This window comes from Rana temporaria, chromosome 2, assembly GCF_905171775.1.
Source record: "Rana temporaria chromosome 2, aRanTem1.1, whole genome shotgun sequence".
In the NCBI taxonomy this organism is placed as follows: domain Eukaryota; kingdom Metazoa; phylum Chordata; class Amphibia; order Anura; family Ranidae; genus Rana; species Rana temporaria.
Genome location: NC_053490.1, coordinates 340,271,554 through 340,296,645, shown reverse-complemented (window position 1 = coordinate 340,296,645; position 25,092 = coordinate 340,271,554). Strand labels below are relative to the sequence as shown.

Here is a 25,092-nt window from a genome sequence, read left to right as displayed (position 1 = left end):
GTCGGCAAGTTGGCGCTGCTGGGTGAGAGCACGTAGTATAACGTCCTCTCTCTCAGCCGCCACTAGGAGTGGCGCGCGCGCTCGCCCCCGACTCCCGTGCGTGTGCCCGGCGGGCGCTTTTGCCGCCGGGCACACGCGATCGCTCGTTACAGAGCGGGGACCGGGAGCTGTGTGTGTAAACACCCAGCTCCCGGTCCTGTCAGCGGGGGAAACGCTGATCTTCTGTTCATACAATGTATGAACAGAGGATCAGTGTTTCCCCTAGTGAGGCCACCCCCCCCCCCCCACAGTAAGAACACACAAGGGACATACTTAACCCCTTCCCCGCCCCCTAATATTAACCCCTTCACTGCCAGTGGCATTTTTATAGTAATCCAATGCATTTTTATAGCACTGATCGCTATAAAAATGCCAATGGTCCCAAAAATGTGTCAAAAGTGTCCGAAGTGTCCGCCATAATGTCGCAATACCGAAAAAAAATCGCTGATCGCCGCCATTACTAGTAAAAAAAATATATTAATAAAAATGACATAAAAATACCCCCTATTTTGTAAACGCTATAACTTTTGCGCAAACCAATCAATAAACGCTTATTGCGATTTTTTTTTTACGAAAAATAGGTAGAAGAATACGTATCGGCCTAAACTGAGGAAAAAAATGTTTTTTTATATATTTTTGGGGGATATTTATTATAGCAAAAAGTAAAAAATATTCATTTTTTTCAAAATTGTCTCTCTATTTTTGTTTATAGCGCAAAAAATAAAAAACGCAGAGGTGATCAAATACCACCAAAAGAAAGCTCTATTTGTGGGAAAAAAAAGGACGCCAATTTTGTTTGGGAGCCACGTCGCACGACCGCGCAATTGTCTGTTAAAGCGACGCAGTCCCGAATCGCAAAAAGTACTCTGGTCTTTGGGCAGCAATATGGTCCGGGGGTTAAGTGGTTAATAATAATTTAAAAAAAAGAAACCTCTGGGCCCTTTAATAAAAAATAAATAAAACAATATATAAAAAAAATAAAATAAACATTTATAAAAAAAAAAAAGGGGGGGATTGCCATCCAGGGCCCTGGGGACCTCTGGGCCCTTTAATAAAAAAAAAATATATATATAAACAAAAATAAAAAAATAAACATTTATAAAAAAAAAAAGGGGGGGGGGGTTGCCACATGGGGCCCTTGGGGACCTCTGAGCCCTTTAATAAAAAAAAAAAAAATATATATATATATATATATATATATATATATATATATATATATATATATATATATATATATATATATATATATATATATATATAAATGAAATAAAAAGAAAAAAAAAGAAATAAAATAATATAAAAAAAAAATATTTTTTATTAAAAAAAGGGGGGTTGCCATCCGGGGCCCTGGGCACCTCTGGGCCCTTTAATAAAAAAAAATATATATAAACAAAAATAAAAAAATAAACATTTAAAAAAAAAAAAAAGGGGGGGGTTGCCACATGGGGCCCTTGGGGACCTCTGAGCCCTTTAATAAAAAAAAAAAAAAAAAAAAAATATATATATATATATAAAAAAATGAAATAAAAAGAAAAAAAAAAGAAATAAAATAATATAAAAAAAAATATTTTTTATAAAAAAAAAGGGGGGTTGCCATCCGGGGCCCTGGGGACCTCGGGGCCCTTTAATAATAATAATAATAATAATATATATATATATATATATATATATATATATATATATATATATATATATATATATATATATATAAAATAAATAAAAAAAGGGGGGGGTTGCCATCTGGGGCCCTGTGGGCCTCCGGGCCCCTGGGAACCTCCGGACCCCTTACAGGTGTACTGCCTGTACCCCCCTGATGGCGGCCCTGGCCAGCTCACTGTATTAATATTTAAACATTGGGGATAGGGTGAGCTTTTCCCCTCCTTATAGGTGGGAGCATAGACAGCACCACAACCCCCACACCCCATTCCATCTTCTTTTCATAGCATCCATAGGGGGAATCTATTAGGGGGGCTGCAGTCTATATCAATTATACCATAATTTCTCCTAAGCGCAGGCACTGCCCAAGTTTATCCAGACTCCCTCCAGAGGTGGTTCTGGACAGCTCAGTAGATTGCTTTAAGAAAGGTCTGGATACTTTCCTAAATGTACAGAATATAACTACAGAGTACTAAGATTTGTAGGTAAAGTTGATCCAGGTAAATCAGATTGCCTCTCGGGGGTTCAGGAAGGAATTTTTTTCCCCTGCTATAGACAATTGGATCATGCTCTGCTGGGGTTTTTTGCCTTCCTCTGGATCAACTGTGGGTATGGAGTTGGGTGTATGGGATTGTTTAATGACCAGCTGACGTAGCTAAAGCAAGAGCGAAGAAGAGCAGAAGCTGCCTGGAAAAGGAGCTCCATTTACAAGACTATAACAAAAAAATACCATAAAGAAATCTTTATGGCCAAAAAAAATCACTTCTCCAACATCATCGCAAATGCCCTAAACCGCTCCCTCTTCAAGCTGGTTTCGCAGACTATGAACCCAGCTTGTTTAGAGGCCCCCAATTCTGATTCACAAGAATTTTGCAACGAATTATCGGATTATTTCATCAATAAAATTGAAAAAATACGTGAAAGTATTCAGCAAAATGGAATCGTCACTAACCCTTCCCCAAATCCCAAACCAAATACCCACATAAACCCGCCGCAACCACCAAAATTCACTCTAAAACCCATTACCATCAATTCTACTAAAAACATCATCGGGACTCTGCGTCACAGCACCCAATGACATCATTCCCACTAAACTGCTGAAAGAAAGTGCCGATATATTGGCACCAGCTATCACGCAGTTCATAAACCAATCATTCAAGGAGGGCACGGTGCCCACCTTGCTGAAACAAGGTACAATGAAACCAATCCTAAAAAAAAACACCCTTGACCCCAAAGACCCAAACAACCAGAGGCCCAAAACTGGTCTAAATACCTTCTCCAAGGTAATGGAGAAAGAAGTTGTACAACAGCTGCAACTGCATTTAGACACCCATAAATTACTCGACCCATTTCAATCAGGCTTCCGTCCTGGTCACGGAACAGAAACGGCGCTGCTTAAAATATGGGATGACGCTCTAGAGGCCGCAGACAAAGGAGAATCTTGTCTTCTAATCCTGCTGGACCTCAGCGCGGCTTTTGACACTGTAGACCACGGACTACTACTAGCCAGGCTAGCTGAAGTGGCCGGAGTCGCGGAAGGTGATTTACCCTGGTTCTCTTCATTCTTGGAAAACCGATCACAAACAGTGAAACTGGGATCTTTCACTTCTGAAAAACGTACGGTATCATGCGGAGTCCCTCAGGGATCTCCCTTGTCGCCCGTATTGTTCAATATCTATCTCCGCCCCCTCTTTGAAATCATCAGTAACCAGAAGTTACTCTACCACTCCTATGCAGACGACACTCAACTGTATTTCCGGATCTGCAACAAACCGGATCATTCTCTTGGACTAGAGAAATCCCTCTCTCTAATAGATAGCTGGATGACATCCAGTTATCTTAAACTCAATGGTTCAAAAACAGAACTTCTCCTGTTTCACGCAAACCGGAAAAGGCACCCCGCGTCAACTTGGACCCCCCGCCCATTCTGGGTAAAACCATCACCCCTAGCACCAAAGTCAAAAGTCTCTGAGTCATTTTTGACACCTACATGACAATGGATGCACAAATAGGGTCTGTAGTCCGGCGGATCCCATCATCTGCTACGCCTACTACGCCGTCTCACCCCCTCTATCCCGAAAGAGGACATTGCAGTCGTGGTGGGAACAATCATCAATTCCAGACTTGACTACGCAAATGCCCTCTATCTAGGACTCCCCAAATACCAAATCACACGTCTGCAAGTCATTCAAAATACGGCCGCTTGATTAGTGACTGGCAAAAAACCATGGGAATCAATCTCACCTTCGCTGAGATCCCTTCATTGGTTGCCGGTAAAAGACAGAATCACTTTCAAGGCATTCTGCCTAACGCATAAGTGTATTCAAGGAAACGCCCCCCAATACTGTATCTATGGGAAAAAAGAAAAGCCCATAACCCCAATTGCATTCTGAGATCCACAAATCAAAACCTACTCCAAATACCAGATACAAGTCCAAAGGAGATCGAAGATTTGCAGTCCAGGGACCTCGGCTGTGGAATGCGCTACCAACCACAATCCGACTGGAGTCGGACCACTTGGCCTTCAGGAGAAAGATTAAACCCCATCTCTTCTGAGGTCAAGGGGGCTTCCTTACCCATGGAATGGAAACAGCGCCCAGAGGCGATTCAGTTCGCATGTGTTGCGCTTTACAAGTTTCTCACTCACTCACTGTGTTTTTAATTTTGTTTGTTTATTTTTTTATTTGTGGTTGGACTGGATGCACTTGTGTCTTTTTCAACCTGACTAACTATGATGTTTAAAGACTGATCTGCCAATCACACTGATGTGTGTGTGTGTGTACCGAGGGGTCCCCCCTCCTTTCCCTGGTGAGTCTGCATTTATGGGCACTGGTGAGGCTGCATTTATGAGCACTGGTGAGGCCAGGGTTGGAGCCAGGGGGGGGGGGGGGGGGGGGGTTTTGTCTATGGCAGGGGTGCCCAACTAGTGGCTCGTGGAGCCCTCTGATGTGGCCCGTGACCTCCTGCTCTGGGAAAGAATAGAATACTGTTATCAGCCCTCACATTTTCCACTCGCATTTTTCGAGTGGAAAATGAGGGCTGGCAAGGAGCTGGGCTGCCTGGGAGTGGGGGGGACGAGCACCGCCGGCGGGTGGGGATGATCGGGAGCCGAGTGGCTGGAGATAGAGGAGAGCCACGGAATCACTGAGTGGTAAAAAAAAGCTGTAACAGCATTACATTGAAATTGTCTCCGCTCTGCTCACTGATCTTACACAGCCCGCCTCCTCCTAACCCTGTGCCTGTGATAGACAGAAAGCGGGTCCAATGCTGGGATGTATTCTGTCTATCACAGGCGCAGGGTTAGGAGGAGGCGGGGCTGTGTGAGATCAGTGAGCAGAGCGGAGACAATTTTAATGTAATGCTGTTGCAGCTTTTTTTTTTACCGCTCTGTGATTCTGCAGCTCTCCTCTAACTCCGGCTACCCCTCCCACTTCCTCCATCCTGGCAAGACTGTAATGGGGGCAATGTAAGGCTTTAATGGGGGCAATGTAATTTTGCATGTAGTGCCCCTTTACTTTCAGTAAGGACGCTATGTTAAATTTAGTGGGGAATGAGAGAGTTATGTTGCTCTCATTCTTGATTTTGGTCAATTTGGCTGTCGCCAAATCCTGGATTGTCCTGTGGGTCAGTCTGTGCGTCCAGAGATACGGTCCCATCTCTGGACGGCAGATGAGAGGAGTTGGGCCTCGCTGTGCATGCTGGGGTATTTCTGTGGTGGAGGCCGTTGTTCCGCGTTCTTCGCGGGGTTCCTGGTTCCAGGTACGGCACCCACCTTTAGGGTGTGCGCACATCGCGGGCCCCACCACTATGGCCTACCTGGCCTGGGGTCGCGCGCTACGCAGAGTTCCAGACTCTGGGCCTCCTGGCCTGGAGCAACTGATGCCGCTGAGGGGACCCAGTGACTTACTGGGTCCCCACTTCTACTGAGGAGATCCCAGGCTGTATGCCGTTCGGTGGGGGATCGGCTTGAGGAGAACCCGGAGGCAGGTTATCCAAAAGGGCTTGAACGAACCATTGGGGATCTGGTGACTGGAACATTGGCAGGTACACTTGCACTGTCAACCAGTATCCCTAACGTAATTTACTGGGAGGATTTGCTCTGCTGTTCACATTGTCAGCATTGCAGCATTGAGCCTGTGGCAGAGGTTTCATCTGGCATCTTAATTTAATCAGAGCCAAGTCAGTGGCAGAGACTTGTTCCTCCCACTAACCTAAAGTGACACCCTGGCTGCCAGGCCTGTGGCAGAGATCTGTCCAGGGGCACTTCACCCACTCTAGCTAGAGTGGCAACGCATTGATACAAGTACAGAATAGCAGGATTGCTGTTCTCCATCCAAAGCCTGATACTGCAGAGTTCCTTTATTTCATCAACCTTTCCTGTCTACTTCAAGTTGATGTGTTGGTCGTGTTGGACCAGGAAATAAAGCATTCAGAAAACTTCATCTGCAGACTGGACATTCAATTACTGCGCTACTCACTACCTTCACCCCTAGACATCACATAGAGGTAACTTAATACGCCGATCCCAAATCAATCAGCGGCTCCTTCGGGGGCTCCTTCGCTACATGCATAAAACATTTAATTGTCATTTCATGAGATCATTTATGATGGCGTGATTAGGGACTGGACAGGGTAAGGGTTGGGTGGGGCAACTGGTGGTGAGTAACCCTTGAAACCTGGCTAGTAGCTCAGGACTTGAAATTTTGAGCCCTGTGTTATTAAAGGTAAGTTTATTACTAAAATCACAGTGTGTGTGTATATATATATATATATATATAGTGGGCATATCTGTTTATATCTGAACTGCAGTGGTTACTGGGCTACTTTCAAACTGATCCGCAGGTGTCCAAAGAAATGCAGTATTTATGTGTATTCTGTATTAGGAGGGTTCCACGTGTGTTGGCACTTCTGCCTAGCAGCACTGAGGCCTCGTACACACGACAGAGATTCTCGGCAGAATTCGCCGAGAAACTCGGTCAAAACCCGGATTCTGCCGAGAATCTCTGTCGTCTGTACAGTTTTGGCTCGATGGAGCCGCCGAGGAGCTCGACGAGAAAATAGAGAACATGTTCTCTATTTTCTCGTTGGCCGCGTTGTTCTATAGGAGAAGGCGGCCCGCCGAGCTCCTCGGCGGCTTCATCCCAAAACGAGACGAGGAACTCGACGTGCCAAGCACGTCGAGTTCCTCTGTCGTGTGTACGGGGCCTGAGGGTCTTGGTTTGAATCCAAAACATGCCACTTCATGTAGAGAAGTTGTCTGTTCTCCCTATGTTGTTAAACATAGCTCCTGACTCAGGTCCTTACATAAATTATGTCTAAATGTAGTATTTATGTGTAGGAGGGTTCCACCACCATTGCAAATTGTGCCATATATTTTCCATGGGCAAGAACTATAATCAGCCTTAACATTTCCCCACCAGCACTAATTGCAGCCTCTTACTAAGCCTCAGCCTAGGTTCACACTGCTGCGAATTCAAAATCGCGGTAAAATGCGTGATTTTACCGCGATTTTGCCGCGATTTCGCCGCGATTTCGGCCGCAATTTAATGTAAATCGAGGGCCCGAAATCGCAAAAAGTAGTACAGGAACTACTTTTTGAAATCGCAGATGCGGCGTCGCACTGATTAGGACAGTGCCATTGCCGACAATTGCCGCCGATTTGAGATGCGATTTGACATGTCAAATCGCATCTCAAATCGTTCCAAATCGTACCCAGTGTGAACCAGGGCTCAACCCACAAAATGACAGCTGTTTATCGCTCAGCATGCTGACAGTAATTAGCCATAACCAGCCTCCAAATCAGATGACAGAAACAGGTTGTTCAATGGCTCTCTGGCCTTCCACAGTACATCTGCATTGATTAAATTCTTGCACCCCTGGGACTTAGGACTGTGGCACCACAGAGATGCAGCCTACATACAGTACATGTGACAGCACAGTGGCTAACTGTTTAGCACTTCTGCCTAGAAGCACTGAGATTCTTGGTTGGAATCCCAATTCTGCTACCTGCCCTAGAGGTTTGTATGTTCTTCCTTTGTTGTGGTGTTAGTTTTTATTTTTACCAGTAATTACATTTTTCATGGGTTTCACATAATGGAACCCCAAAAAATAACCTTATAAATCAAGAAAGTGTGGGTTTGCACCAAATCTAGAACTTTGTTGTTTTGGGCCAGATATGATCATGCACACATATTTTAATGTTGTGTGCCAATGATGAATGTGCTTTGTCACCAATTTGTGTGAAGCAGCCCTCACAAAGTTAAAGCGGGGGTTCACCCTAAAAAAAAAAATTCTAACATTACATCCAGCATACGACCGACATTTACAGTATGCAGGTCTTTTTTTTTTTTTTCGCCGTACATACCGATATAGTGTGATTTTTCTCCCCGCCTTCCGGGTTCTGATTCCCGCGGGACTGGGCGTTCCTATCCCTGGGTTAGATGATTGACGTGTTGTGAAAAAGTTCCCATGTCGCACAAGGCGCGTCACCAGTTTTCCATAAATAGCCAAGCTGCGAGTCGGCGCTATACGGCGCCTGTGCAGTCAGCTCTACATGGCGGGCGCAGGCGCCGTATATCGCTGACTCGCAGCTCGGCTATTTATGGAAAACTGGTGACGCGCCTTGTGCGACATGGGAACTTTTTCACAACACGTCAATCATCTAACCCAGGGATAGGAACTCACAGTCCCGCGGGAATCAGAACCCGGAAGTCGGGGGGAAAATCACACTATATCGGTATGTACGGCGAAAAAAAAAAAAGACCTGCATACTGTAAATGTCGTTCGTATGCTGGATGTAATGTTAGAATTTTTTTTTAGGGTGAACTCCCGCTTTAACAACGTACAAGTTTAATTTGGAGATTTTAAAAATGAAAGCAAAGCATGGCTAGTTCATAATGTGCACGTACGAGATTGCGGCCATCGTAGAGCGAGGGAGGATGCTGGACAAGGAAGAGGAGTCCCAATATGGCGCAGGTATCGGCTGAGATATGAGAAGTGGAAATAAGCAAGAATAAACTTGTAATACAGGATTTAAAAAAATATATATAGTGATGTGCATTGTAATCACTTCACGTATTGCCCTTATGTTTCTTTCCATTCATTAAGGCTGTTTACTACTGCTTTAATGGTAATTCTAGCATATGGAAAAAAAATAATTAGTCGCAGGGAGTTTAAAAAGACACGTGGCCATTTACTGAAACTGAAAGAGAAACTGCATAGAGGGTTCTTTACTGTCAGTGGTAAGGATGTGGAACTCTCTTCCAGAAGCAGCCACGTCAGCGCGGAGTGTCGATAGTGTTAAAAAAAAACTATTAGATGAGAATCTTGACAATCTCAACATACAGAGATATGGGAATTATTAACATGGAGACAGCCACAAGGTGAACTAGATGGGCTTGGTGTCTTTATTCAGGAAGCTGACTCTAACATTTCTTCTTACTCCGTATCTGCAAACTGACCAATTTCATGTGTTAAAATGTACAAAGTTACAGAGAACCCTAATCATGTGATCTGTAGTCATCCTTGGATGACATTGTAACAGGACATTGTAACAGAACATAGAGATGGGGAAGTTGGTGTTAAACTGCAACACGGAAACGATGACGGGAATGCCCGCTATTAGCACACCTTGATTACATCCTTGGCTGTTAGTTGCTGTTGATATAGGGAAATGAGCTCTTGTCACTGATTGGTGGAGTTGTGTGACGTTGTCAATGTGACATCAGAGAAGGAGTCGCTGATCACTGTGAGTAGAGGAGCTCGGGAACAGCTGAGCTGGGTGGACGGCGGAGAATCTGTGTGTGTAGAGACGATCTGTAGTGTTTGGGATAAAGTCGGGTGAGTTGTTACCGCCATATGATGATAACATTTCATAGATCAGCCTGACTTGGTGCTCGGTTTACTGCTGTTTGTGGTCTTCTCTTTTTTTATTATCATTCTGCGGTACGGATGGTGGTGTGATCAATGTGCTGCTGTCTGTTATTATTGGCTATAAATTTAGTCTTTGTCTCAGATCCGCTCCTAGAAATAAAGGTGTGTATCGGAAATCATATTTCTGGTGTGATTTATAATGGTTCGTTGTCTTGGGACATAAACTTGTATGTGTAAATAGCGCTGTCACGTGCCTGTCCTGTGTAGCGGAAAGACATGAGTCATCAGAATCGAAAGTGAAAGTAACTGCTGTGTTTATAGAGATCACTGGACTGGTCGGCTCCGGTCACTGTGTTTTTGTTCTTTCACTCTACAGGGAATATTGTGTGTGTGTGTGTGTGTGTGTGTGTGTGTGTGTGTGTGTGTGTTTGCTTTCATTTCATGTGAGTTTAGATGAGTTCCGACTACTGTATCTCTAATCTTCCCGCTAGTGTGATTTCTCCTGTGTCCACCATCACACTTCAGTGTATGGCAATGGAAATTAGATTATTTTATTTATGTATTTTTATTATTTAACTTTTTCTTGCATAAAAAAAAAAAAAAAAAATATTTATGTATTGTAATAGGGTTTGATTACACCTGTTTTGTCTATGAAGAGCATTGTATTGGCTCCTCAACACCTGCTTTAAAGGTGTTGTAAAGGAAATTTTTGTTTCCCCCTAAATAGCTTTCTTTACCTTGGTGCAGTCGTCCTTCATTTACTTCATCCTTTCATTTTGCTTTTAAATCAGGGTTTGACAAATTTGCTTGGAATCTAGGAGCCAGCTAAAAAAGTTAGGAGCCAGAAAACGCACCCCGTGCCGACGAGCTCGCGCGCAGAAGCGAACACATACGTGAGCAGCGCCCGCATATGTAAACGGTGTTCAAACCACCGCGATTGGTAGAGCGAGAGCAATAATTCTAGCCCTAGTCCTCTTCTGTAACTCAAAACATGCAACCTGTAGATTTTTTTTTTTTTTAAACGTCGCCTATGAAGATTTTAAAGGGTAAAAGTTTGTCGGCATTCCACAAGCGGACGCAATTTTGAAGCGTGACATGTTGGGTATGAATTTACTCAGCGTAACATTATCTTTCATAATATAAAAAAAAAATGGGAATAACTTTACTGTTGTCTTATTTTTTAATTAAAGAAAAGTGTAATTTTTTTCCCAAAAAAGTGCGCTTGTAAGACCGCTGCGCAAATACGGCGTGACAGAAAGTATTGCAACAATCGCCATTTTATTCTCTAGGGTGTTAGGATAGAAAATATATATAATGTTTGGGGTTCTAATTAGAGAAGAAGATGGCAGTGAAAAATAATGAAAAATGACATTAGAATTGCTGTTTAACTTGTAATGCTTAACTTGTAATACCAACGGCCACCACCAGATGGCGCCAGCTCACACATCTGGTGGTAATAACTTGTAATACCAACGGCGCACCAACAGATGGCGCCAGCCCACCTTCCAAGCCAAGTCGCCAGGACACCATTTCTAGTCGCCATGGCGACCTGGCGCCCGGGATTTGTCGAGCCCTGTTTTAAATGTCCTTATTTCTTCTGAGAAATCCTCACTTCCTGTTCTGTCTGTAACTACACACAGTAATGCGAGGCTTTCTCCCTGGTGTGGAGAAAGCCTCTTGAGGGGGCGAGCAGGAGTGTCAGGACACTCTCTACTTTGCAGATATAGAAAGGAGCTGTGTGTTAGTGAGCGTCCTGACCCTCCTGCTCGCCCCCTCCCCCCTCAAGAGGCTTTCTCCACACCAGGGAGAAAGCCTCGCTTTACGGTGTGTAGATACAGACAGAAGAACAGGAAGTGAGGATTTCTCAGAAGAAATAAGGACATTTAAAAGCAAAACCGAAGGATGAGGTAAGTGAAGGAGGACTGCACTAAGGTAAAGGAAGCTATTTAGGGAAACAATTGTTTTCCTTTACAACCCCTTTAACCTCCCTTAATACTGGACAACAACCAGTTTTGTGCACAGTTGCTGGGAGGCTGCAGTGCTGCCCCATTTACCTGAATGGGTCGCTCTCAGCGGGTGATAGGATTTGTCCCAATTGATATGGATACCCAAGTAGAGGCCGAAGGTTTCTATAATTTGGAGGGCTTCCCGCAGAGATGTGGTATAGTTCCCAAGGTACAAAAGGGGTGTCATCTGCATACATGAAAATGCGTTCCTTCCACCGGATGGCCCCTGATGGAGCCCATTATAAACTTTATTCATACCAAAAGTTAAAAACAACATTCGGCTAAAATACATTGCAAACATTTTTTTGTTGGCAGTGAAAACCACCGTGTGGCCCATTTAAAGCGGGGGTTCACCCTATCGACGAAAAAATTTTTTTTTTTTTCTTTTACCATAAAATCAGGCATTGTAGCGCGAGCTACAGTATGCCTGTCCCGAATTTTTTACCCCCGTACTCACCTTGTACGCGTAGATCGAAGATACCGGGGAATGGGCGTGCCTATGGAGACGGAGGATGATTGACGGCCGGGTCTGGCGCGTCACGCTTCTCCGGAAATAGCCGAAATAGGCTTGGTCTTCACGACGCGTGCGCATAGCCTGTGCGCAGGCGCCGTGAAGAGTCGAGACCTACTCCGGCTGTCTTCGGGGAGAGTGACGTGCCAGGGCCGGCCGTCAATCATCCTCCCTCTCCATAGGCACGCCCATTCCCCGCGGGAGCCGAAAAATACGATCTCCGATTACAAGGTGAGTCCGGGGTTAAAAAAATCGGGACAGGCATACTGTAGCTCGCGCTACAATGCCTGTCTCGATGGTAAAATCGTGTCGGGGGGGTGAACTACCGCTTTAAGTTAAACCTCACAATACTAGAGAATGTAGGAGCAATAACTGAATATAAAGTCCATTAAAAAAATTACTGAAGTTCCTCAACATGTTTCATAGAAAACTATGCCTGCTTCTTAAAGTGATTGTAAAGTCCCTTGTGTTTTTTTTTTATTTATAAAAAAAATAACAAACATGTCATACTTGCCTCCTCTGCGCAGTTGATTTTGCACAGAGCAGCCAAAACCCTCCTCTTCTCTGTTTTTTTTTTTCCGGCTCTCCTGGCCCCTCCCTCATTTTGGGTGCCCCCACAGAAAGCAGCTTGCTATGGGGGCACTTGAGCTGACTCACAGCTCCCTGTGTCCGACACAGAATACAGTCCCGCCACCTTTTCTTCTCTCATTGGCTGACTGACTTTGACAGCATCGGGAGCCAATGGCACTGCGCTGCTGTCTCAGCCAATGGGGAGGAGAGTTCTGGATGGCCGAGACATTCCTACAACGTCGCTGGAGCAAGAGAGACCTCAGGTAATTGTTAGGGGGGCTGCTGCACAGAGAAGGATATTTATCTTAATGCATAGAATGCCTTTAAGGAGGACAGAACGTTTCTGCTAGAACATATGCAGATGGATATCTCTCCAAAAGGCTCCCGTGTGGTGAGACTGGATCATACAAAAAAAGGGGGGGGGCTTGTAGATCACCTAGGAGGCCCAGATACAGGTATCCCTCACGTGTGGATGCAGGGGACCCCGAAAACTATATCTAGATGTGGTACACGAGACGCCGTACAACCAACGGAGGAGAAAGGTTAAGTGGACTATAAGGTACATAGTTGAAAGGGGCTTATTAATCTATAATCAATGCTCTTGTGTAGCCATCGTAAAAAAAAAAACTTAATGAGTCTATTCCTCCAAAAGAATTCTGGAACCCGCCAGGTGTGGATTTCAACAGGCGGACAGAACCACCCTGTCGCCACCTCTAGATAAAATAGAAAGTGTTGCCACATCTGTCTAGCGCACAGGCAATCCCACAACAATTGTTACTACTTAACATTTTGGGCATGTGATATTGAATTTTTTTTTAATTCTTCTTTTTCAATTAGTGAATTGTCGTGGTCGTACATCATCATCATCATCATCATCATGTTTCCTCAAAAGAACGTTGTGAGAGACCACTGGGGTTTTCTACTTCTATGCATTTCGGCCTTCATTGCTGCTAGTTATGGTAAGTTGTTGAATGTATGTGTGTTTTTTTTTTTTTTTTTTTTTTTTTTTTACTGTATTTACAGTAATAAACAAGTGGGGGTGAAAAAATAATAATCTATAATCTAACTTTTGTTTCTATACCTAATTTGATATAAAAAAATACTGGCCAGTTACATGAATGTATCCTTAGTCTACTCTTGAGCCAAGCAAACATTTTTCAGTTGAACCCTTTTGCTGTCACTGAATTAGTTATTTGTAAAGGTTTAATTTTTTTTTTCTAAATTAATAAACATGTCATACCTGCTTTGTGCAGTGGTTTTGCACAGAGCAGCCCCAATCCTCTTCTTCTGGGGGTCCCCCCACTGGTAGTCTTGCTGCTTTCTTTTCTCAGAGTGCCCCCATAGCTGCTTGCTGGTTTAAGTCTATTGACACACACAGGCTGGCTCAGCTCCACCCCCCACCCCCCCATTCTCTGCCCCCAGGGTTTAGTGCAATCTATTACTATTTTAGAGCAATATCCATCATACAAAACAAACAAAATATCAGATTAATCTATATATATATATATATATATATATATATATATATATATATATATATATATATATATATATATATATAAAGGGTTGTCCCGATACCGATACTAGTATCGGGACCGATTCCGAGTATTTGCGGGAGTACTCGTACTCCCGCAAATACCCCCGATACCGAAATAGAATACTTGCCGCCGCCGTTACGTCGAATCCGCGCTGCCGCCGACTGTTTAACACGCGCAGGGAGTGTAATGATTGGCGCCGCACAGCGTACAGACACTCCCCCTTGCTCGGGTGAACTGTCCAATCCCGAGCAAGGGGGAGTGTCTGTACGCAGCGCGGCACCAATCATTACACTACCCGCGCGTGTTAAACAGTCAGCGGCAACAGCGGATGCAGGTAAGGGGGATGACAATGTCTGCATATGGGAGACAATGGCTGTATATGGGGGGGAGACAATGGCTGTATATGGGGGGGAGACAATGGCTGTATATGGGGGGGAGACAATGGCTGTATATGGGGGGAGACAATGGCTGTATATGGGGGGAGACAATGGCTGTATATGGGGGGAGACAATGGCTGTATATGGGGGGAGACAAAGGCTGTATATGGGGGGAGACAATGGCTGTATATGGGGGGAGACAATGGCTGTATATGGGGGGAGACAATGGCTGTATATGGGGGGAGACAATGGCTGTATATGGGGGGAGACAATGGCTGTATATGGGGGGAGACAATGGCTGGATATGGTGGGAGACATTGCTGCATGGGGGGAGACAGTGGCTGGATAATGGGGGGAGACAATGTTTGCATATGGGGGGAGACAATACCTGGATATGGGGGACATGGCTGCATATGGGGGGAGACAGTGGCTGGATAATGGGGGGAGACAGTGGCTGGATAATGGGGGGAGACAATGGCTGGATATGGTGGGAGACATTGCTGCATGGGGGGAGACAGTGGCTGGATAATGGGGGGAGACAGTGGCTGGATAATGGGGGGGAGACAGTGGCTGGATAATGGGGGGAGACAGTGGCTGGATAATGGGGGGAGACAGTGGCTGGATAATGGGGGGAGACAGTGGCTGGATAATGGGGGGAGACAGTGGCTGGATATGGTGGGAGACATTGCTGCATGGGGGGAGACAGTGGCTGGATAATGTGGGGAGACAGTGGCTGGATAATGGGGGGAGACAATGGTTGCATATGGGGGGAGACAATGGCTGGATATGGGGGACATGGCTGCATATGGGGGGAGACAGTGGCTGGATAATGGGGGGAGACAGTGACTGGATAATGGGGGGAGACAATGGTTGCATATGGGGGGAGACAATGGCTGCATCTGTGGGGGGACATGGCTGCATATGGAGACACATTTAAAAAAAAGTATTGGTATTCGGTATCGGCGACTACTAAAAAAAAAGTATCGGTACTCGTACTCAGTCCTAAAAAAAGTGGTATCGGGACAACCCTAATATATATATATATATATATATATATATATATATATATATATATATATATATATATATATATATATATATATATATATATATATATATATATATATATATATATATATATATATATATATATATATATATATATATATATATATATATATATTATATTGCACAGTATCTCACAAGCGTGAGTACACCTCCTCACATTTTGCAAATATTTTATTATATCTTTTTATGTGACAATACTGAAGAAATTAAACTTTGCTACAATGTAAAGTAGTGAGTGTAAATTTGCTGTCCCCTCAATATTACTGAACACACAGCCATTAATGTTTAAACCACTGTCAACAAACGTGAGTACACCCCTAAGTGAAAATGTCCCAAATTGGGCCCAACTAGCCATTTTCTCTCCCCAGTGTCATGTGACTTCTTAGTGTTACAAGTTCTCAGGTGTGACTGGGGAGCAGGTGCGTTAAATTTGGTGTTATCGCTCTCACTCTCTTATACTGGTCACTGGAAGTTCAACATGGCACCTCACAGCAAAGAACTCTGAGGATCTAAAAGAACCGTTGCTCTACATAAAGATGGCCTGGGCTATTAAAAGATTGCCAAGACTTTGAAACTGAGCTGCAGCACGGTTGCCAAGACCGTTCTGGGGTTTAACAGGACAGGTTCCACTCAGAACAGGCCTCACCATTGTCAAGAAGTTGAGTGCACGTGCTCTGCGTCATATCCAGAGGTTGTCTTTGGGAAATAGACTTATGAGTGCTGCCAGCATTGCTACAGAGGTTGAAGGGGTGGGGGGTCAGCCTGTCAGTGCTCAGATCATATACGGCACACTACATCAAATTGGTCTGCATGGCTGTCATCCCAGAAGGAAGCGTCTTCTAAAGATGATGCACAAGAAATTTGCTGAAGACAAGCAGACTAAAGACGTGGATTACTGGAACCATGTCCTGCGGTCCCATGAGACCAAGATAAACTTATTTGGTTCAGATAGTGTCAAGCATGTGTGGCGAAAACCAGGTGAGGAATACAAAGACAAGTGTGTCTTGCTTACAGTCAAGCATGGAGGTGGAAGTGTCATGGTCTGGGGCTGCATGAGTTCTGCCGGCACTGGGGAGCTACAGTTCATTGCGGGAACCATGAATGCTTACATGTACTGTGACATACTGAAGCAGAGCATGATCCCCTCCCTTCAGTGACTGGGCCACAGGGCAGTATTCCCACATAACGACCCCAAACACACCTCCAAGACAACCAGAAGCTACCATGAACCATGAAGCAGAGCATGACCCCCCCCCCCCCCTTCGGAGACTGTGCAGCAGGGCCGTATTTCCACATGATAATGACCCCAAACACATCTCCAAGATGACCACTGCCTTGCTAAAGAAGCTAAGGGTAAAGGTAATGGACTGGCCAAGCATGTCTCCAGACCTAAACCCTATTGAGCATCTGTGGGGCATCCTCAAATGGAAGGCGGAGGAGCGCAAGGTCTCTAACATCCACCAGCTCTGTGATGTCATCATGGAGAAGTGGAAAAGGACTCCAGTGGCAACCTGTGAAGCTCTGGTGAACTCCATGCCCAAGAGGGTTAAGGCAGTGCTGGAAAATAATAGTGGCCACACAAATAATTATCAATTTGGAAATTTTCAATTAGGGGTATACTCACTTTTGTTGCCAGCGATTTAGACCTTAATGGTTGCATGTTGAGATATTTTGAAGGGACAGAAAATTGACACTGTTATTCAAGCTGTATACTCACTACTTTACATTGTACATTGTAGCAAAGTGTCATTTCTTTAGCGTTGTCACATGAAAAGATATAATAAAAAATATTTACAAAAATGTGAAAGGTGTACTCACTTTTGTGAGATACTGGGGGTTATTTACTAAAGGCAAATCCACTTTGCACTACAAGTGGAAAGTGCACTTGAAAGTGCAGTCGCTGTAGATCCGAGGGGGACATGCAAGGAAAATAAAAATCAGCATTTTAGCTTGCATATGATTGGATGATAAAATCAGTAGAGCTTCCCCTCAGATTTACAGCGACTGCACTTCCAAGTGCACTTTGCACTTGTATTGCAAAGGTGATTTGCCTTTTCGTAAATAAGCCCCACTGTGTGAGATACATAGTTACATAGGGCCAGATTTACGTAGCCCGGGCGCAACTTAACTTTTCCGATTTAAGTTACACCGCCGCAAATTTTCTGCCTAAGTGCCCGATCCACAAAGCACTTACCTGGAAATTTGCAGCGGTGTAACTTAAATCCGTCCGGCGCAAGGCGGGCCCAATCGAATGGGGCAAGTCCCATTTAAATTAGGCGCGCTCCCGCGCCGGACGTACTGCGCATGCTCCGTCGGGTAAATTACCCGACATGCATTGCGCTAACTGATTTGCTTAGACGTTAACGTAAATGGTGTCCAGCGCCATTCACGGACGTCTTACGCAAACGACGTTGATGTTTAAATTTCGACGCGGGAACGACGGCCATACTTACCATGGCTTAAGACAACTAGAGCTCAGCCCTAGTTTTACGCGGCGTAACTCGACGGAAACGACGTAGATTTAGATCGACGGGCCGTTGGGGACGTTCGGGGATCGCCGTAAGTCTTCATTTGCATAGCGGCCGGCCTAGAACTGCATCCTTAAGATCCGACAGTGTAATTCAATTACACCTGTCGGATCTTAGGGCTAGCTATGCGTAACTGATTCTATGAATCAGTCGCATAGTTAGAAACAGAGATACGACGGCGTATCAGTAGATACGCCGTCGTATCTCGTTTGTGAATCTGGCCCATAGTTAGTCAGGTTGAAAAAAGACACAAGTCCATCCAGTTCAACCATAAAAAATAAATAAATAAAATATAAAATATCGTACAATCCAATATACCCAATTCTATACCCACAGTTAATCCAGAGGAAGGCAAAAAAAAAACCCCAGCAGAGCATGATCCAATTTACTACAGCAGGGGAAAAAAATTCCTTCCTAATCCCCCGAGAGGCAATCGGGTTTTCCCTGGATCAACTTTACCTATAAATGTTAGTACCCAGTTATATTATGTACATTTAGGAAAGTATCCAGACCTTTGTTAACCACTTAAGACCCAGGCCATTATGCAGGTAAAGGACCTGGCCCCTTTTTGCGATTCGGCACTGCGTTGCTTTAACTGAAAATTGCGCGGTCGTGTGACGTGGCTCCCAAACAAATGAATGCTATAATGAATATCCCCAAAAAATATATAAAAAATTATTTTTTTCCTCAGTTTAGGCCGATACATATTCTACATATTTTTGGTAAAACAAACGCAATAAGCGTTTATTGATTAGTTTGCGCAAAAGTTATAGGCCCAGATTCACATAGAACTGCGGCGGCGTAACGTATCGTAGATACGTTACACCACCGCAAGTTTTCATCGATAGTGCCTGATTCACCGGCGGCCTCCGGCGTAAGCCCGCGTAATTCAAAGGGGCGTGTGCCATTTAAATTAGGCGCGCTCCCGCGCCGGACCTACTGCGCATGCTCCGTTTTGAAATTCCCGCCGTGCTTTGCGCGAAGTGACGTCATGTTTTCGAACAGCGACGTGCGTAGCGTACTTTCGTATTCCCGGACGTCTTACGCAAGAACAAAACATTTTTAAATTTCAACGCGGGAACGACAGCCATACTTTATACAGCACATACGTGGGCTGTGTAAAGTTAGGGCAGGGAAAACGACGACTAAAATTGCGACGGGAAACTAGACTAGCGACGACGTACCGAACGCGAAAAACCGTAGTGGATCGCCGTAACTGCTAATTTGCATACCCGACGCTGGAATACGACACAAACTCCACCCAGCGGCGGCCGCGGTATTGCATCTTAAGATCCGACAGTGTAAAACAATTACACCTGTCGGATCTAAGGGCTATCTATGCGTAACTAATTCTATGAATCAGTCGCATAGATGCTCTGAGAGATACGACAGAGTATCTGAGATACTCCGTCGTATCTCTGCTGTGAATCTGGGCCATAGAGTGTACAAAATAGTGGATAGTTTTATGGCGTGTTTATTAATATTTTTTTTTTACTAGTAATGGCCGCAATCAGCAATTTTTTTCGTGACTGCGACATTATGGCGGACACTTTTGACACATTTTTGGGACCATTGTCATTTTCACAGCGAAAAGTGCTATAAAAATGCACTGATTACTGTGAAAATGACAATGGCAGTCAAGGGGTTAACCACTAGGGGGCGCTAAAGGGGTTAAGTGTGCCCTGATTTGTGTTTCTTACTGTAGGGGGGTGTGGCTGGACGTGTGACATCACTGACCATCATTCCCTATGACAGGGAACAGATGATCAGTGACAAGCCACAGAGAAGAATGGGGAAGGTTTGTTTACACTCACCTCTCCCCGTTCTTCAGCTCCTGTGACCTGATCGCGGAACATCGTCGCGAGCGCGCGACCCACGGCTGTACGTGCCTGTGCCCAGCTGTGCCATTCTGCTGTTGTATATCGGCGTTAGGCGGTCCTCAAGTGGTCAAAGCAATCTACTGAGATGGCCAGAACCACCTCCGGAGGGGAGTCTATTCCACATTTTCACAGCTCTTACTGTGAAGAAACCTTTCCGTATTTGGAGATGAAATCTTTTTTCCTCTAGACGTAAACAGTGCCCCCTTGTCTTTCGTGTTGACCGTAAAGTGAATGACTCAACACTAGGGATGAGCTTCTTATTCGAGTCAAACTCATGTTTGACTCGAACATCGTATGTTCAATCGTTCGTCGAAATACGAACAAAACGGGTCATTCGCGACAAATTCGAGTTACATTTCACAGACCATAATTCACTGCGGCATCGCTGGCTGATGATTGGCCAAGCATGCACTATGACCCGCATGCTTGGCCAATCACAGCTTGCAAAAAACGGAGAGCCATAATTTGCCAAAGCCAGGGTGGCTTTGGCCAATTATGGCTCAGGGGGTTTAGTACACATCTCACACTATAAAAGGCCGCCTGCAAGTCGGCCTTGTGTAGTGTGTTGCGGGGGTTAATAGAGGACAGAGGGAGTGTTATTTTTTGCAGGTAGGTAGAGCAGGCAGGCTAGTCAGTTAATGTTAGTGTGTAAAGGATATATATACATCCCAGGTGTTGTACATATATTTATACACTGTATAGTTTAGCTAGATCAGTTCTTCCTAATTTACTGGCAAGCAGCTGAGTGTGCTAGCTGAAGTATTCTTGCGTGGTTTATTGCCCGTGTCCTCTGTAGTTTGCACCTAAAGCTACTTGGTGTGTACTGGCCGTGTGCTCTGTAGTATACTGGTGAAAACGTTTTTGAGAACCCGGTTCTTGCCCGAGGGAACATGTATCAATGGATTTTTTTTCAGGAGTCCTTAAAAAAAAAAAAAAACGACCGTTTTTAAAACTTTTTTTTTCCATTGAAAATAGAGAATAATAGAAAAGAATAGCAAAGAAAAACGATAGAACGGAATAGAAAAAAATATAATATATATTATATTCTTTTCTGTTCTATTGTTTTTCTATGCTACTCTTTTCTATTCTAATCTTTTCTATTGAAATTCGATTTTACTCTGTATGAAATTCGAATTTCGGAAGAAGTTTTATATATATAATATATATATATATATATATATATATATATATATATATATATATATATATATATATATATATATATATATATATATATATATATATATACCGTATTTATTGGGGTATAGTGCGCACCGTTGCCCCCATTCCTGTGGAAAATAAGTTTTTTGTACAGTTTTGGTGTCTTGCGCGGCGTCCATCGGCGAATCCGGCTTCGGGTGTCCTCTTCGTCGGGTCCGGCGTCCTCGCATCCTCCCCGCTCGTTTCCCGCGCCGAGTTTTGAATACTGCGCCAGCATATACCGAGCGCAGTACACTCGGGCAGGCTCGGCAACTGTCGCGCTCACGTCCTGTACGTCCAGGACGTGACCGCGGAAGAAGCCGAGACTGGCCGACTATACCACTATACCCGAGTGTACTGCGCTCGGTATATGTCGGCGCAGTATTCAAAACTCGGCGCGGGTATCGGCGTATATCGCGCACCCACGATTTTGCCCTGTGTGCGATATACGCCGATAAATACGGTATATGTATGTATGTGTGTGTATATATTAGTGCTGTCAAACGATTACAATTTTTAATCGCATTAATGTCATAGTTAACTCACGATTAATCTATCTAATTTATGACGAATTTCCCCACAAATATCGCACAATTCTGCAAGTGATTATAATTTATGATCGCTGTTTTCTAGCTGATCTAAAACCATTTTTGACATAAAGGGACACTTTTGGACAATCTACAGTTTTCAGGCAGAAAGAATAGTTTTTATTTTATAAAAGTACATGTAGGACACTGGGCAGACCACTAGGGACAAGGGGTGTGTGTATTTTTTACATACAGTACTGTAATCTATAAGATTACAGTATACTGTGTGTATTGTGTTTGTTTACTTTTTTGAATTTGGCGCCGTTCTCCGTCCCCGTGCGTCGTAACGTCGCAGGGAACGGAGATCGGCGGCACACAGACACTGTGAATCGAGCGAGGAGGACCCGCCAAGCGAGGAGGACCCGCCAAGCAAGGAGGACCCGCTCGATCACACAGCGGGGTGGCATCGCCGATCACACAGCGGGGTGGCATCGCTGGATCCAGGGACAAGGTGAGTAACTTGCCTGTGAATCCAGCGAGAAGGTAAGCCGCGCCGCGCCGCTGCACACTCTGCACGTCCACCCCAAGCCCCCCCGCGTTAATCGCGCGACAAAAATATTGACGGCGTTAACATGGGTTTGCGTTAACGCCGTTAATATCGCGTTTAACGCACAGCCCTAGTATATATATATATATATATATATATATATTGCATTATATTTTTTCTATGATCTTCCGAAATTCTAATTTCATATAAAATGAATTCACATTCGAATAGAAAAGACTAGAATACAATTAATAGAAAAGAATAGCATAGAACAGGGCTCGACAAATCCCGGGCGCCTGGTGGCCATGGCGACTAGAAATGGTGTCCTGGTGACTTGGAAGGTGGGCTGGCGCCATCTGGTGGTGAGCCGTTGGTATTACAAGTTATTACTCCAGATGTGTGAGCTGGCGCCATCTGGTGGTGGCCGTTGGTATTACAAGTTAAGCATTACAAGTTAAACAGCAATTCTAATGTCATTTTTCACTGCCATCTTCTTCCCTCTAATTGGAACCCCCAAACATTATATATATTTTTTTATCCTAACACCCTAGAGAATAAAATGGCGATCGTTGCAATACTTTCTGTCACGCCGTATTTGCGAAGCGGTCTTACAAGCGCACTTTTTTGGGAAAAAATTACACTTTTTTTAATTAAAAAATAAGACAACAGTAAAGTTATCCCCATTTTTTTTAATATCATGAAAGATAATGTTACGCCGAGTAAATTCATACCCAACATGTCACGCTTCAAAATTGCGTCCGCTCGTGGAATGCCGACAAACTTTTACGCTTGAAAATCTTTATAGGTGACGTTTAAAAAAATCTACAGGTTGCATGTTTTGAGTTACAGAGGAGGACTAGAGCTAGAATTATTGCTCTCGCTCTACCAATCGCGGGGATACCTCACATGTGTGGTTTGAACACCAATAACATATGCGGGCGCTGCTCACGTATGTGTTCGCTTCTGGGCGCAAGCTCGTCGGGACGGGGTGCGTTTTCTGGCTCCTAACTTTTTTAGCTGGCTCCTAGATTCCAAGCAAATTTGTCAAACCCGGCATAGAAAAACAATAGAACAGCATAGAAAGGTGTGTATATATATATATATATATATATATATATATATATATATATATATATATATATATATATATATATATATATATATATATATATATATATATATATTTCGAATTTTGTATAGAATGAACTTGAATTTGAATAGAAAAGATTAGAATAGACTAGAAAAACAATAGAACAGAATAAAATATAATATATGTTATATTTTATTATATTCTGTTCTATTGTTTTTCTAGTTTATTGTTTTTTATTCTAATCTTTATTAGGGATAGGGTTAACTATAATATATATATATATATATATATATATATATATATATATATATATATATATATATATATATATATATATATATATATATATATATATATATATATGTGTGTGTGTGTATGTGTATATATATATATATATATATATAATGCATACATACACTACGGCCCGCGGGCCACATGCGGCCCGCGGAGGACTTTTAACATACTTTTGAATAGAACATAATAGAAAAGAATAGACTAGAAAAACAATATAACAAAAGCGAATATAATTTTATATTTTATTCTATTCTGTTCTATCGTTTTTCTAGTTTACTCTTTTCTATTATTTTCTATTCTATTCTAATCTTTTCTATTCCAATTCGATTTCATTCTATACGAAATTAGAATTTTGGAAAATGGTTATATATAGTTAACTTTTTCGAATTCGGTAAATTTTTGTTGAATGTGGTATTTTTTTCTATTTCGGTAGATTTTTTTTCAAATGCAGTAGATTTTTTCTAATTTAATAAAATTTTTCAAATTTGATCGACTTTTTATGAATTCGGTCCAAATTTTTTAAAATTCTAATATGAAACTAATCTATTATAATCTTTTCTATTCAATTTCATTCAATAAGAAATTCGAATTTCGTATAGAGTTAATTCAAATTTGAATAGAAAAGATTAGAATGGAATAGAAAAGAAAAACAAGAGAATAGAATATAATATATATTTTAATTGATTCTACTCTGTTCTATTGTTTTTTTATTCTTTTCTATTTTAGTTTCCATAAATTTGAATTATTTTCCAATCTATTCTAGAATTAAAATGTATACTATTCGAATTTCGAAAGACTGTCATGTTCTATTTTATTACATTCTACTCTATTCTTTTTTATTATATTGTTTTATATTCTATTTTATTGTAGTTTTTAGAAAATCGATTTCTATTGTTTTTTAATTCGATTCGAATTTGTTTTCGAATTCGATTCGAATTTCATTCGCATTTTTTTTTTTTTTTTTAGCATTCAATCGTTTTTTCGGTTTTGTTTAAATTTGTTACTTTTGTAATTCGGAAATTCGGATGCATCCGAATTTCCGAATAATGAAAAATTAGTTCGAATTCGGAACGAAACGAAATGCACATGTCTACATGCTCAGACTGGACCTTTTTACTATTAATATATTTTAAGAATTTTTTAGGTTTTGTCCTACTATCTTTTGCAGTCTGTCATTCGTTTTTAACTTTTGCATCCTTGATTTCCTTTTTACATATTCTGTTATATTCTTTGTAACATTTAAACGACACTAGTGTTCCTTCATTTTTATATTTTTTGAAAGCTCTTTTCTTATTGTTTATAGCTTTTTTTAACTTTGACTGTGAGCTACATGGGTTTTATTTTTAGCCTTTTAAACTTATTGCCCATTGGAATATACTTTGCAGTGAG

General features: G+C 42.8%; 1 protein-coding gene across 1 annotated transcript in view; it reads left to right on the top strand.

Annotated features, from left to right (window-relative positions):
* Window positions 1–9,341: 9,341 nt before the first annotated feature.
* The window catches only part of LOC120928430 (membrane cofactor protein-like), a 122,735-nt gene continuing 106,984 nt past the window's right edge, over window positions 9,342–25,092 (top strand). The window contains exons 1-2 of the mRNA XM_040339536.1: window positions 9,342–9,534; window positions 13,492–13,613. Of these exons, the coding sequence (XP_040195470.1) occupies window positions 13,532–13,613 (82 nt within the window). The 5' untranslated portion in view covers window positions 9,342–9,534; window positions 13,492–13,531. The remainder of the gene's footprint in view (window positions 9,535–13,491; window positions 13,614–25,092) is intronic.